At 35.1% G+C, this 15,174-nt stretch overlaps 1 protein-coding gene across 1 annotated transcript; it reads left to right on the top strand.

The window, feature by feature from the left end:
- The first annotated feature begins 247 nt into the window (after window positions 1–247).
- LOC128168788 (uncharacterized) lies at window positions 248–14,919 on the top strand. The gene is made up of 8 exons (XM_052834954.1): window positions 248–468; window positions 5,120–5,506; window positions 5,659–5,988; window positions 6,428–6,920; window positions 7,670–7,744; window positions 7,863–7,934; window positions 8,032–8,151; window positions 14,384–14,919. Exons 1-8 carry the CDS (start codon window positions 417–419, stop codon window positions 14,469–14,471), a joined length of 1,617 nt encoding a protein of 538 aa, XP_052690914.1. The 5' UTR covers window positions 248–416; the 3' UTR covers window positions 14,472–14,919.
- Window positions 14,920–15,174: the final 255 nt, after the last annotated feature.

Here is a 15,174-nt window from a genome sequence, read left to right as displayed (position 1 = left end):
ATATATATATATAAATGATTAAATGTTTTTCGATTTCATTATATTTGTCAACACTGTGTGCTCATATTGGCTCTTTCATACCTTTGGGATGAAAAACCTCGAGATTTCCGAAGAGGTGAGATATGATATTTATTCCCGGGTAGACACGACGTTTTGTTGCCCGGTCACGTGATTGTCTAGAACCAATCAGATGTCTCGTTATTTAAAATAACCATATTGAGGTAAAATAAAAATTTTAAGTCAAAAGGACGGAAACTTGGTTGAAAAAAATTTCCGGTTTGTTTGGTAATCGAGGCATTTATATTGATGCACGGTGTCAAAACAGTGTATATGTGATGTAGTAATCAATCCGTATTCATCCGTGCAGCATTTGACAATCGATTTTAGATTTTGAATACGTTGACAGTGGATGTGATATGGACGCGATCAAGATCGTACGAGTTATTATTTTCCTGGTTTCAGGGCATAGTAAGTTAAATATACACGTTTAAGTTCTTTAGGGGTTTTATTCATTCGTTTATCGTGAAAAGGAAATAAAAATCTGGATCTGAGGGTAGTGTAATCCATGCATGCTATGATACAGATTTTTTTTTCGGGGGGGGGGGGGGGGGGTCCGAAGGATAATTGTGTTTGCCGGTAAGGGCGTAGTCCGAAACATATTTGTTTCTACGAATGTCGAACAGGGCCACAAAATGCACAAAATTAGTTTTTTCGTAATCACGAGAATAGATTTCGTTATTATGAGTTAATTATCTGGTTATTATGAGAAAAGTTCTCGTAATAACGAGAAAAGATCTCGTAATATATAACGAGAAAAGATCTCGATATCTCGATATTTCGAGTTAATTTTCTCGTTATTACGAGAAAAGTTCTCGTTATTACGAGTTAATTATCTCGTATTTACGAGAAAAGATCTCGTTATAACGAGTTAATTATCTCGTTTTTACGAGAAAAGATCTCGTTATTACGAGAAAAGATTTATATAAAATGGTGCGTTTTTGAAAGTCGACTGCTTCACCTTGTCAGTCTAGTATCTTCTTCTTTCCAGAAACGTTAATTCAATTTTGATTAATTTTTAAATAACAACGGCCATTATTCATTAATTGTTACATAAAATGATCGGATTTGATATTTTTTCCTCTATGAATAAGTGGAAAAAACTTCATTAAATTCTATTTTTCCTCTTGAATATTAAAATCCCACTCCGAGGTAAATACCAGGTAGTCCTAGTTGTAACAAAAGGCCCATGGGCCACATTGCTCACCTGAGCAACAATAGGCAATATAAAATCAGCTTTACGGAATAATATACCAAAAAAATATGGACAATGTAGTCTAACAGATCCTGTATATCAAAAATTCAATTTTTTCCTAGGATATTCTGTTTATCATTGATCTCTTTTTGTCACAGTATAGTCATTTCACATATTGAGCATTACAGTTCTCAAGAAGATCAAAATCAACTGGGATATAAACCTGCATCAAACTTGTGTCAGCCCAAGAATTGCCCAGAGGCCAAAGTCGTAACAATTTTAAAGAATCAAAAATATGTCAAAATGCTTGCATATAAGTTAAACCATATATTATAACATTTGAACTTTGGCGAATTTAAACTGTTTTCTTTTGTAAAATTGGACCCTCCACCCTATGTGGCTCCATCCTACTCCTAAATTAAATATGATTTTGCTACCTGATGATACTTCACACAAGTAACAGCTTTTCTGGCCAGTCTTGATCTGTGTAGAAGATTTAAAAATAAAATTTCTCTTTATATTCCTATGTAAAAATTTGACCCTCCCCCCCCCCCATTGTGGCCCCACCTTACCCCATGGGACCATGATTTGAACAAACTTAAATCTACACCATCTGAGGATGCTTTCACAGAAGTAGCAGCTTATTTGGCCTTATGGTTTTTGAGATATAAATTTTGAAAGTTTAACTCTATATACTCCAATGTAAAAATTCGACCCCCCATTTAGGCCCAACCTTACCCCCCAGGGACCATGATTTGAACAAACTTGAACCTACACTATCTGAAGATGATTCCACACAAGTTTCAGCTTTTCTGGTCAAATGGTTTTTGAGAAGAAGATTTTTAAAAATTAACGCAAAATACTCCTTTGTAAAAATTCGACCCCCCATTGAGGCCCCACCTTACCCTTGAGGACCATGATTTGAACAAACTTGAATCTACACTATCTGAGGATGCTTCCACACAAATATCAGCTTTTCTGGCCCAATGGTTTTTTAGATATATATTTTTAATGATTAACTCTATATACTCCTACGTAAAACTTCGACCCCCATTGTGGCCCCACCTTACCCCCCCGGGACCATGATTTGAACAAACTTGAACCAACACTTTCTGAGGATGCTTCCACACAAGTATCAGCTTTTCTGGCCACATAATTTTTTAGAAGAAGATTTTTAAAGATTAGCTCTATATACTTCTATGTTAAACTTTGACCCCCCATTGTGGCCCCACCTTACCCCCCGGGACCATGTTTTGAACAAACTTGAATCTACACTATCTGAGGATGCTTCCACACAAGTATCAGATTTTCTGGCCAAATGGTTTTTGAGAAGAAGATTTTTTTAAAATATCACCAAATTTTCAATAAATCCAAATTATTTCCCTTTACAATAGGGCGTGGCCCTTTATTTTAACAAACTTGAATCCTCTTTACCCAATGATGCTTTGTGCCAAGTTTGGTTGAATTTGGCCAAGTGGTTCAGGAGAAGAAGTCGAAAATGTAAAAATTTTACAGACAGACAGACGGACGGACGGACGCCGGACAAAAAGTGATCAGAAAAGCTCACTTGAGCTTTCAGCTCAGGTGAGCTAAAACACAATTCTATTTGTTACAGCTGACTTAGATGACTAGATAATTTCCATCATGGGTATACAGCCCAGGATGTACCCAAATTGTGTTTTATATGTTCATACACAACCTTTATTTTTATTGAAAATGATTGATTTTGTATATTAACATTTTGGAGTCTGAAAAACAAATTACATGCATCCTTCTTATTAATAAATATTTCAATTAATTTAATAATCTGCTTTGCTCCTTCTTCTGAAATTTCTTTAAAACTGCTTGGTCCGATTTTATATCAAATTTGTATATGCTTTCAAACGATGATTATGTTAAGTATGTGTATAATTAAAGACATTGCAGTAGTTCATGCACTTTACGGAAAGAGAATAGAACAATGAAACGCACCATTTTAAATAGATCTTTTCTCGTAATTATGACATATTTTCTCGTAATAACGAGATAAATTAACTCGTAATAACGAGATCTTTTCTCGTAATAACAAGATCAATAACTCGTTATTAAAGTCTTTTCTCGTTATTACGAGATCTTTTCTCGTAATTACGATATAATTAACTCGTAGTAACGAGATCTTTTCTCGTAATTATAAAAATATTTTTAAGTGGCCCTATTTGTCTTTCGTTAAAAAAAAGCCAGTGGAATCATATCATTTTGAAAACAAAATTATTAACAATGTTTCTTTACTTTTTAAAACTCTGTAGGACGCATTTAGCTATTTAGAACACGATGTTTCATTTTCCCTATAATTATCTGCATAGGGATTAAAATCATAAAATGTAGCCACATGACACAAATATCAAAAAAGTATGAATGAAAAATAAGTCAAAATGAAGTATAATTCATAGAAAAATAAAAGATTTTCTTGCTATAAGAAAATAATTGAGTTATAATTGAATGACATTTTTTTAATATTACGTAACACAACAAACTGACAATAGTAAATTTCCAAGTTTTAAACTAAATTATTCTCCGTGAGACACAATGACGATGACAATTTGTTTTGCCTTTATTATCTTAACTGCATAAGTTACAATGTTGAGAAAAATTCAATAAACATTAATACATATCATACAATACATGCGTTGTTCAAGGGTGATAATGCAATAAAAAGGGGGGAAAGTGGGAGTAGAATTGACAACGTAGAAAGCTACCTCTCTCGATTATAGTTTTAATAAATTTACACAGATTAATCAACAATATTTATTATCAATATTAAATAATTGTTGAAATTTGTAAACATTTGGTTGTGTGTAGAAATATAAAGGTACATGTATGATTAAAACTACCTTATCTTTAATTGTTATAATATCTGTACAATGAAATAAATAATGGAATTGATCTCCTATATCATTAGGTATATCATACCATCTCCTTGTTTCTCTAAAGTACAAAAGAAGTCTGATATTTCATAGATATATAGGTCCAATAAGTATTTTTCCAAGGATAGGGAGGTTTTAAAAATTCTATAGATAATACCTTTGATGAATTATTCTTTTTACTGTTATATTATTGCTTAAACTCCAATAATATGAAAAACAATTTTCTTTATATATTTATATATTTATCATTATGGGAGAGTGCAAATAAAAAAGTGACAATTTTTCACTTTGTGTAGCACCCACTGTTCAAAAACATATCAGATGGTAAACCCTTGGCAGTTGCACAAGAGTTAATTCATTATACATATTTGTAACAAGCATTCTGAGAGTATTGCATAAGCAATACACGTCCCCTACCGGTTTGTGAAAATTGTGAAAACAATGCACTGTTATGCAGAATATCGAACCCGAACATTAAAAAATTGGAATATAAAAAACTAATTTTCTCGAAAATATGTCAACCAGACGCTACAAAAGTGTAAACTTGATCTGTAGTTTGACATTTTGAAGCTGTTCAGCAAATTTCATATTATTCCTCAAACGCATATAGAAAAAAGTGTGGAAAACTGAAGTGGGACAGACATAGGGACGGACGGACAGACGGACGGACAGACGGACGGACGGACGCAGAGGAAAGCTATAGTCCCCTCCGGTGAAAACCGGTAGGGGACTAATAACGTTAAAGCGCTTGCCATCAATATTGTTCAACAAAATTATGTTCGATAGTCACCGTGTTTTGTTTCATATGGCACATGACTGTCTAGACAAGACAGTCATCTGTCAGATGACTGATAGAACAATTATAATTAGGTACATTAGCAATCATTATTTAGTTCAGATCATCTACATTAATCCATAACTATTACATGAAAATATTTTGTAACAATTCTTCATTTTCAATTAGATGTTTCTTCATTGACTCTACAAACAGAAGACGTTATCGTAATATTACATAACGACAGCCGTATCATTCTTAACTGTACGGCTCATAAGGATGACAATGAAGAAGTTTTTAAAAGTGAAATCAAATGGCAAAAACAATCAGGGGATGGATTCAAAGATATTGCAACATTCTTCCCAGATGGATACCCGAGAGATTTTATTGTAAAAGACATGCAACCTGTTTACAATAACAGAACAGAGCTCATCGCACCAAACAACTCTATTGCTGCTGTAATGATAATAAAGGATCCTATCTGTAGTGATGAAGGGACATACCAATGTTGGATTGATTACTATTCAGATAGTGAAAAAAAATCTGAAAACATTCGTTCCTTTGTTGAATTTAATGGTATATAATTATGGGTTTATTGTTTACGCAGTATTTTGATTACTTACAAGAAAATTTAATTGCAATTCTATATCTATATATTTTATAGTGTCTTAATGAAGAAGAATAAAACCTATATTCTAAAATAATTTCAAAGTTTCGCACATTTTCAGCAAAAGCTAAAGAGCCAGACGAGATTTTTGCGTATCCAAACGATCTCAAAGAGAACGAGAACATAAGTTTGACTTGTAGAGCTGATGTCGGAAGTCCGAGGGGATATATAAACATTTGGAAATTTTTAAAGAATTCCCTTGACCCTGTGCTGATATACACATCCAATTCTATAAACAATAAAACAGAGAATTGTACAGAGTACATTAATATCACCACCACTCACACTGTGATCAGGGACGATAACGGTGCTTCATTCCGATGTTCATCACAAAATAACGTTACCCAAGGACCAGGGCCGAGTAAAATTTCGCAGAAAATTTCGGTATTATGTAGGTATACAAAATAAGATCATTATTTCAAATGATAAAATTATGTCTTATAATGTTTCGAACTCACCTTCATCTTTTATAAAAGTAATTACTGATAACCAATGATAAAACAGATTGATTTACTTACTAAATCGTGTCATTTTTTCAAAAATATATATACCTGTAAATCACATTGATATTTAAAATAATTAACCATAGCATAACTTTCTTGAATTTTAATACATTTTATGAAAATATCGAAAACGTAGTTTAGAGTATTAGAGAATTGTGTGGTGTTAGGTCAACAAATAGTAATTAAAGGAGGCCAATATCGATTTGGCTTTACTTAGCTTGAAATATCAGAGGAAATAATTCACAGACACGTGATGTTATACATTTTTGTGTACTCCTACCAATTACTCATATATTGTAATAAGATTAAAATCTTATACTATGACAGATGGGCCTGACGAGACTACCATCTCTCTGACACCTAACAAGTCCATGTACACTGTCGGGGACCGTCTCACAATTCAGTGTAAAACTGACAGTAACCCGCCATCTACTATCAATTTGTACTTTCGGCCCAACGGTACATCCGTTGAAAGACCTATGGGGCTCACTGAGAACAAGCTAGAGTTTGACAGCCTTCAAGTTACGGATTCTGGTACCTATATCTGCACGGCTGTCAATAAAGTCGGATCAAATTCACCAAATGCAACCACTCGTGTTTCTGTCTTTGTGAAAAGATACTATGGATGCAGTCAGTGTAGGTATATCGAGATATGCCAACAGAATTATGAGAAGATAGAGTGTATTCCCAATAAATGGGTACCCACTGCAGTGGTCTTTATGACACTAAGTGTAGCATTCGCCGTCTCATCAATCGTTTTGTTCAAAACTAGAAAAAAAACACAAGAAAACATAACATCCAAACATATGAACAATACAAGGTATTACCTCTTTTTCATTTATGTACATGTATTAGTATTTATTTATTGTTATTATTTTCTTCTTTTTTATTAAGGCAACTTGTTACATCAAGACATACTTTTTTAAGACATTAAGTCACAAGATTGCGATTTAAATGTTTTGATCAAATGTTTGTATCAATCGATTAGGTTAAATATCATCATAGCATCGGGCTTGTGAACTGCAGTTCACGATTTCGAATCCGACTCCGGCTTCTATTCTTATTTACGGAACTCATCATGCTATTTACATGTATCATGAACAAGCAATTTTTTGCAGATTTGAGAAACCATTTCAAGGTTTAGTTATCCACTTTAAAATTTATTTTCTAAAATCAAAAGTTTTCTCTAACAAATGATAATTTCCGTGTTCAAAGAGTAATTAGGAAGTGGGTTGCAAGGCTGTAGTCCATATAATTTTACAGATAGAATAGAGTAAACAAGGTTGGGTTGTTTAAACATTCCTTATTGTAAACAACATTATTCCTATGAATTGTTGCAGACTATAGTTTGTTCTTAATAAAAAAGACAACTTTCAAATTCAATGTTTCGATAAATGGTTCTATATCCTTTTAAGATATATGTCGATGTTGGGCTGCTATTACGCGTTTTTATCGCTACTTCTTATCTTATAAAGAATCCTCCGATACCAAGCTCGAAGGCAATAACAATAGGGAGATGTTTGTTTGTTTGTTGTTTTGTTCCGTTTTGTTTGTTTGTTTGTGTAATAGGTCCCATCCATATGATGCACCAGAAGACAATGGTGGAGGATATGCGTCACCTTCAGATTTTAACAGAACACAAGAGTAGGTGTATCACCGCGAGTAAACAATGTAATTTGGCCAGAGTGCAGATAATGTAAAGGGAAAAAATGTTAATTGTCAGTTAATGGTTGCTTAATGTTCTTGTTTGTTTCTTTGATAGAGCTGGGTGTTCTTCATCGGAAAACATTTGTGATGCATACTCCCAGTCTAAAGATTTTATCAAAAAGCAAGAGTAAATATGCTTTTTTTGGTTAAGAAAATTAAATCAATTTAAAATTATAAAGAATTAATATCACTCGGCATAAATTGACATGCATTTTTCTCGGCAGACATTCTTTGCTGTTAACACACCACAATGAACCCGGTGGATACACAACAACTCAGGAGATGGTACAATATGCCGCGGTTCAGAAAAAGCCAACAAAAGATCAAGTGTCAGATGAAAACGTGTAAGTTTTCAAGCATGGGAAATGAATGGGAAACAATCTTTTATCAACATCGAATATTTCAAATTTCATTATCAAAATATCCAAACTTTTAATATAAATCAATATTCAAATACAATGTAAGATTAGCAATGAAAAAGGATAACCTAAATTTATTCTTTCAATATACATGTATTGGCAAGTACTAAGGAGAGGTCGGTCCCTTATTCTTGCAATCGTTATCTTTCCTGATAAATTATCAAAACTGTATCTTATTGTCTTTCTGTAGCATAATACCACTGTGTAGCTTATTACCACTTAGTAGCGTAGTACTCCTATGTACATGTAGCTTATTACCCCTCTTTAGGTTATTACCCCTCTGTAGCTTATTACCCCTCTGTAACTTATTACTCCTCTGTAACTTATTACTCCTCTGTAACTTATTACTCCTCTGTAACTTATTACTCCTCTGAAGCTTATTACCCCTCTTTAGGTTATTACTCCTCTGTAGCTTATTACCCCTGTGTAACTTATTACTCCTCTGTAACTTATTACTCCTCTGTAACTATTTACTCCTCTGTAGCTTATTACCCCTCTGTAACTTATTACTCCTCTGTAACTTATTACTCCTCTGTAGCTTAATACCCCTCTGTAACTTAATACCCCTCTTTAGGTTATTACTCCTCTGAAGCTTATTACCCCTCTGTAACTTATTACTCCTCTGTAACTTATAACTCCTCTGTACCTTATTACTCCTGTAACTATTTACTCCTCTGTAGCTTATTACCCCTCTGTAACTTATTACTCCTCTGTAACTTATTACTCCTCTGTAACTTATTACTCCTCTGTAGCTTATTACCCCTCTTTAGGTTATTACTCCTCTGAAGCTTTTTACCCCTCTGTAACTTATTACTCCTCTGTAACTTATAACCCCTCTGTAACTTATTACTCCTCTGTAACTTATAACCCCTCTGTAACTTATTACTCATCTGTAACTTATTACTCCTCTCTAACTTAATACCCCTCTGTAACTTAATACCCCTCTGTAACTTAATACCCCTGTGTAACTTCATACCCCTCTGTAGCTTATTACCCCTCTGTAACTTCATACCACTCTGTAACTTATTACTCCTCTGTAACTAAATACCCCTCTGTAACTTAATACCCCTCTGTAACTTAATACCCCTCTGTAACATAATACCCCTCTGTAACTTATTACCCTCTGTAGCTTATTACCACTCTGTAGCTTATTACCCCTCTGTAACTTAATACCCCTCTGTAACTAAATACCACTCTGTAACTTAATACCCCTCTGTAACTTAATATCCCTCTGTAGCTTATTACCCCTCTGTAACTTAATACCCCTCTGCAACTTATTACTCCTCTGTAGCTTATTACCCCTCTGTAACTTATTATTCCTCTGTAACTTATTACTCCTCTGTAGCTTATTACTCCTCTGTAACTTATTACCCCTCTGTAGCTTAACACCCCTCTGTAACTTAATACCCCTCTGTAACTTAATACCCCTCTGTAACTTATTACTCCTCTGTAGCTTATTACCCCTCTGTAAATTATTACTCCTCTGTAACTTATTACTCCACTTTAGCTTATTACCCCTCTATAACTTATTACTCCTATGTTACTTATTACTCCTCTGTAACTTAATACCCCTCGGTAACTTATTACTCCTCTGTAACTTTTACCCCTCTGTAACTTATTACTCATCTGTAACTTATTACTCCTCTGTAACTAATTACTCCTCTTTAGCTTATTACCCCTCTATAACATATTACTCCTATGTTACTTATTACTCCTCTGTATTTTAATACCCCTCAGTAACTTATTACTCCTCTGTAACTTTTTACCCCTCTGTAACGTATTACTCATCTGTAACTTATTACCCCTCTGTAGCTTATTGCCCCTCTGTAACTTATTACTCCTCTGTAGCTTATTACCCCTCTGTAACTTATTTCCCCTCTGTAACTTAATACCCCTCTGTAACTTATTACTCCTCTGTAGCTTATTACCCCTCTGTAACTGATTACTCCTCTGTAACTTAATACCCCTCTGTAACTTAATACCCCTTTGTAACTTATTATTCCTCTGTAGCTTATTACCCCTCTGTAACCTATTAACCCTCTGTAACTTATTACCCCTCTGTAACTTATTACCCCTCTGTAACTTAATACCCGTCTGTAACTTAATACCCCTCTGTAGCTTATTACCCCTCTGTAACTTAATACCCCTCTGTAACTTAATACCCCTCTGTAACTTAATACACCTCTGTAGCTTATTACCCCTCTGTAACTTATTACCCCTCTGTAGCTTATTACCCCTCTGTAGCTTATTACCCCTCTGTAACTTATTACCCCTATGTACCTTATTACCCCTCTGTAGCTTAATACCCCTCTGTAACTTAATACCCCTCTGAAGCTTATTACCCCTCTGTAGCTTATTGCCCCTCTGTAACTTATTACTCCTCTGTAGCTTATTTCCCCTCTGTAACTAAATACCCCTCTGTAACTTATTACTCCTCTGTAGCTTATTACCCCTCTGTAACTTATTACTCCTCTGTAACTTAATACCCCTCTGTAACTTAATACCCCTTTGTAACTTATTACTCCTCTGTAGCTTATTATCCCTCTGTAACCTATTACCCCTCTGTAACTTATTACCCCTCTGTAACTTATTACCCCTCTGTAACTTAATACCCCTCTGTAACTTAATACCCCTCTGTAACTTAATACCCCTCTGTAGCTTATTACCCCTCTGTAACTTAATACCCCTCTGTAACTTAATACACCTCTGTAGATTATTACCCCTCTGTAACTTAATACCCCTCTGTATTTTATTACTCCTCTGTAATTTATAACTCCATTGTAACTTAATATCCCTATGAGCTTATTACCCTTCTCTAGCTTATTATCCCTATGTACCTTAATACCCCTCTGTAGCTTATTACCCCTCTGTAACTTACTACTCCTATGTAACTTATTACTCCTCTGTAACTTAATACCCCTCTGAACTTATTACCCCTCTGTAATTAATACCCCTCTGTAACTTTATACCCCTCTGTAGCTTATTTCCCCTCTGTAACTTAATACCCCTCTGTAACTTATTACTCCCCTGTAGCTTATTTCCCGTCTGTAACTTAATACCCTTATGTAACTTATTACTCCCCTGTAGCTTATTTCCCCTCTGTAACTTATTACTCCTCTGTAACTTAATACCCCTTTGTAACTTATTACTCCTCTGTAGCTTATTACACTTCTGTAACTTAATACCCCTCTGTAACTTAAAACCCCTCTGTAACTTAATACCCCTCTGTAACTTAATACCCCTCTGTAGCTTATTACCCCTCTGTAACTTAATACCCCTCTGTAACTTATTACCTCTCTGTAACTTAATACCCCTCTGTAACTTAATACCCTCTGTAACTTATTACTCCTCTGTAGCTTATTACCCCTCTGTAACTTAATACCCCTCTGTAACTTATTACTCCTCTGTAGCGTATTACACTTCTGTAACTTAATACCCCTCTGTAACTTAAAACCCCTCTGTAACTTATTACCCTTCTGTAACTTAATACCCCTCTGTAACTTATTACTCCTCTGTAACTTATTACCCTCTGTAACTTAATACCCTTCTGTAAATTAATACCCCTCTGTAACTTAATACCCCTCTGTAGCTTATTACCCCGGTGTAACTTAATACCCCTCTGTAACTTTATACCCCTGTGTAACTTATTATTCCTCTGTAGCTTATTACCCCTCTGGAACTTAATACCCCTCTGTAACTTAATACCCCTGTGTAACTTATTACTCCTCTGTAGCTTATTACCCCTCTGTAACTTATTACCCTTCTGTAGCTTAATACCCCTCTGTAGCTTATTACCCCTCTGTAACTTATTACTCCTCTGTAACATATTACCCCTCTGTAACTTAATACCCCTCTGTAACTTATTACCCCTCTGTAACTTATTACTCCTCTGTAACTTAATACCCCTCTGTAACTTAATACCCCTCTGTAACTTATTACCCTCTGTAACCGAATACCGCTCTGTAGCTTATTACCCCTCTGTAGCTTATTACCCCTCTGTAACATATTACTTCTCTGTAGCTTATTACCCCTCTGTAACTTAATACCCCTCTGTAACTTAATACCCCTCTGTAGCTTATTACCCCTCTGTAACTTAATACCCCTCTGTAACTTAATACCACTCTGTAACTTAATACCCCTCTGTAACTTAATATCCCTCTGTAGCTTATTACCCCTCTGTAACTTATTACCCCTATGTAGCTTATTACCCCTCTGTAGCTTAATACCCCTCTGTAACTTAACACCCCTCTGAAGCTTATTACCCCTCTGTAGCTTATTGCCCCTCTGTAACTTAATTCTCCTCTGTAGCTTATTACCCCTCTGTAGCTTATTTCCCCTCTGTAACTTAATACCCCTCTGTAACTTAATACCCCTCTGTAGCTTATTACCCCTCTGTAACTTAATACCCCTCTGTAACTTAATACCCCTCTGTAACTTAATACACCTCTGTAGCTTATTACCCCTCTGTAACTTATTACCCCTCTGTAGCTTATTACCCCTCTGTAGCTTATTACCCCTCTGTAACTTATTACCCCTATGTAGCTTATTACCCCTCTGTAGCTTAATACCCCTCTGTAACTTAATACCCCTCTGAAGCTTATTACCCCTCTGTAGCTTATTGCCCCTCTGTAACTTATTACTCCTCTGTAGCTTATTACCCCTCTGTAGCTTATTTCCCCTCTGTAACTTAATACCCCTCTGTAACTTATTACTCCTCTGTAGCTTATTACCCCTCTGTAACTTATTACTCCTCTGTAGCTTATTACCCCTCTGTAACTTAATACCCCTCTGTAGCTTATTACCCCTCTGTAACTTATTACTCCTGTGTAACTTATTACTCCTCTGTAACTTAATTCCCCTCTGTAACTAATTACCCCTCTGTAATTAATAACCCTCTGTAACTTTATACCCCTCTGTAGCTTATTTTCCCTCTGTAACTTAATACCCCTCTGTAACTTATTACTCCCCTGTAGCTTATTTCCCCTCTGTAACTAAATACCCCTCTGTAACTTATTACTCCTCTGTAACTTATTACCCCTCTGTAGCTTATTACCCCTCTGTAACTTAATATCCCTCTGTAACTTAATACCCCTCTGTAACTTAATACCCCTCTGTAACTGAATACCCCTCTGTAGCTTATTACCCCTCTGTAACTTGATACCCCTCTGTAACTTATTACCTCTCTGTAACTTAATACCCCTCTGTAACTTAATACCCCTCTGTAACTTATTACTCCTCTGTAGCTTATTACCCCTCTGTAACTTATTACCCCTCTGTAACTTAATACCCCTCTGTAGCTTATTACCCCTCTGTAACTTATTACCCCTCTGTAACTTATTACCCCTCTGTAACTTATTACTCCTCTGTAACTTAATACCCCTCTGTAACTTAATACCCCTCTGTAACTTATTACTCCTCTGTAACTTAATACCCCTCTGTAACTTAATACCCCTGTGTAACTTATTACTCCTCTGTAGCTTATTACACTTCTGTAACTTAATACCCCTCTGTAACTTAATACCCCTCTGTAACTTATTACCCTTCTGTAACTTAATACCCCTCTGTAACTTATTACTCCTCTGTAACTTATTACCCCTCTGTAACTTAATACCCCTCTGTAACTTATTACCCCTCTGTAGCTTATTACCCCGGTGTAACTTAATACCCCTCTGTAACTTAATACCCCTGTGTAACTTTTTACTCCTCTGTAGCTTATTACCCCTCTGGAACTTAATACCTCTCTGTAACTTAATATCCCTCTGTAACTTAATACCCCTCTGTAACTTAATACCCCTCTGTAACTTATTACCACTCAGTTGCTTATTACCACTCAGTAGCACCACTCTGTGTAAATAATACCATGCATACAACTGAATAGCTGCGGCTTTATTCGGGTCTTTGGATTAGCTATATGGGTTCAGAAGTTTGTAACTATTGCATTTAGTTGCTCTTTGAAGCATGAAGCTTCACCCAATTTCCATCATTAGCATTATTGACTCGAACAAAATCTCTTCATCAACTTCTAAAATATAACAGAAGGAAAGAAAGTTTGTTTTAATTAGAAATATAGAGACTGGATATATAACCATCCAGATTAACAAATAGTTAAGGTTCTTTACTGTAAGGCTTGTCAATTGAGTATATATCTTTTTCATAGATATGACAGTGCTTGGAATTCAGACCATGTTTTCTTCAAATTAAGACCAGAATCCCAGGGGCCACATCGCTCCCCTGAGCAACAATAGCCAATAAGAGCTGTAGACCATCTTTAGAGTATCAAATACAAAATATCTAAACAACTTAGAAGATTTTATATCTTGAGCTCCTTTTGTTGTTTCAGCTTTAGAGAGTAAGATTTTTAAAGATTTTTTTTCTATTAATTCATTTCCATTGTGGCCCAACCTCATCCCTGTGGATCATTATTTGAACAAATTTAAATTTACACTACCTGATGATGCTTCACCACAAGTTTTAACTTTCTGGCCAATTTGTTTCTCAAGAAGATTTTTAAAGATTTTCTCTACATAAATCTTGTAAATATTTCACACACACACCCCTTCCGTTGTGGCCCCACTCTATCCCCGGAGATAATAATTTGATTAACTTGAATATACTTTACCTGAGGATACTTCCACTCAAGTTTCATCTTTTCTGGCCAAATGATTTTAGCGAAGAGTTTTGAAAAATACCAATAAATTTCCCCTTTTAAGAGGGTGTGGCCCTTCATTAGAACAAACTTAAATCCCCTTCACCCAGTAATGCTTAGTTTCAAGTTTGATTTAAATTGGTCCAGTGGTTTTGGAGAAGATGCAAAAATGACAACGCCAACGATAGACAACGGACAAAATCATAACAGCTCACATGAGTCTTCAGTGAGTCATTAAGAGTTGGTTTTAACATTAATATTTTAATTTTTGATTGAATATTTTATGAATTCCCATATGATAG

Source organism: Crassostrea angulata, chromosome 1 (assembly GCF_025612915.1).
Source record: "Crassostrea angulata isolate pt1a10 chromosome 1, ASM2561291v2, whole genome shotgun sequence".
Lineage (NCBI taxonomy): Eukaryota > Metazoa > Mollusca > Bivalvia > Ostreida > Ostreidae > Magallana > Magallana angulata.
The sequence above is the reverse complement of the archived record's forward strand: the minus strand, read 5'-3'. Positions and strand labels throughout refer to the sequence as shown.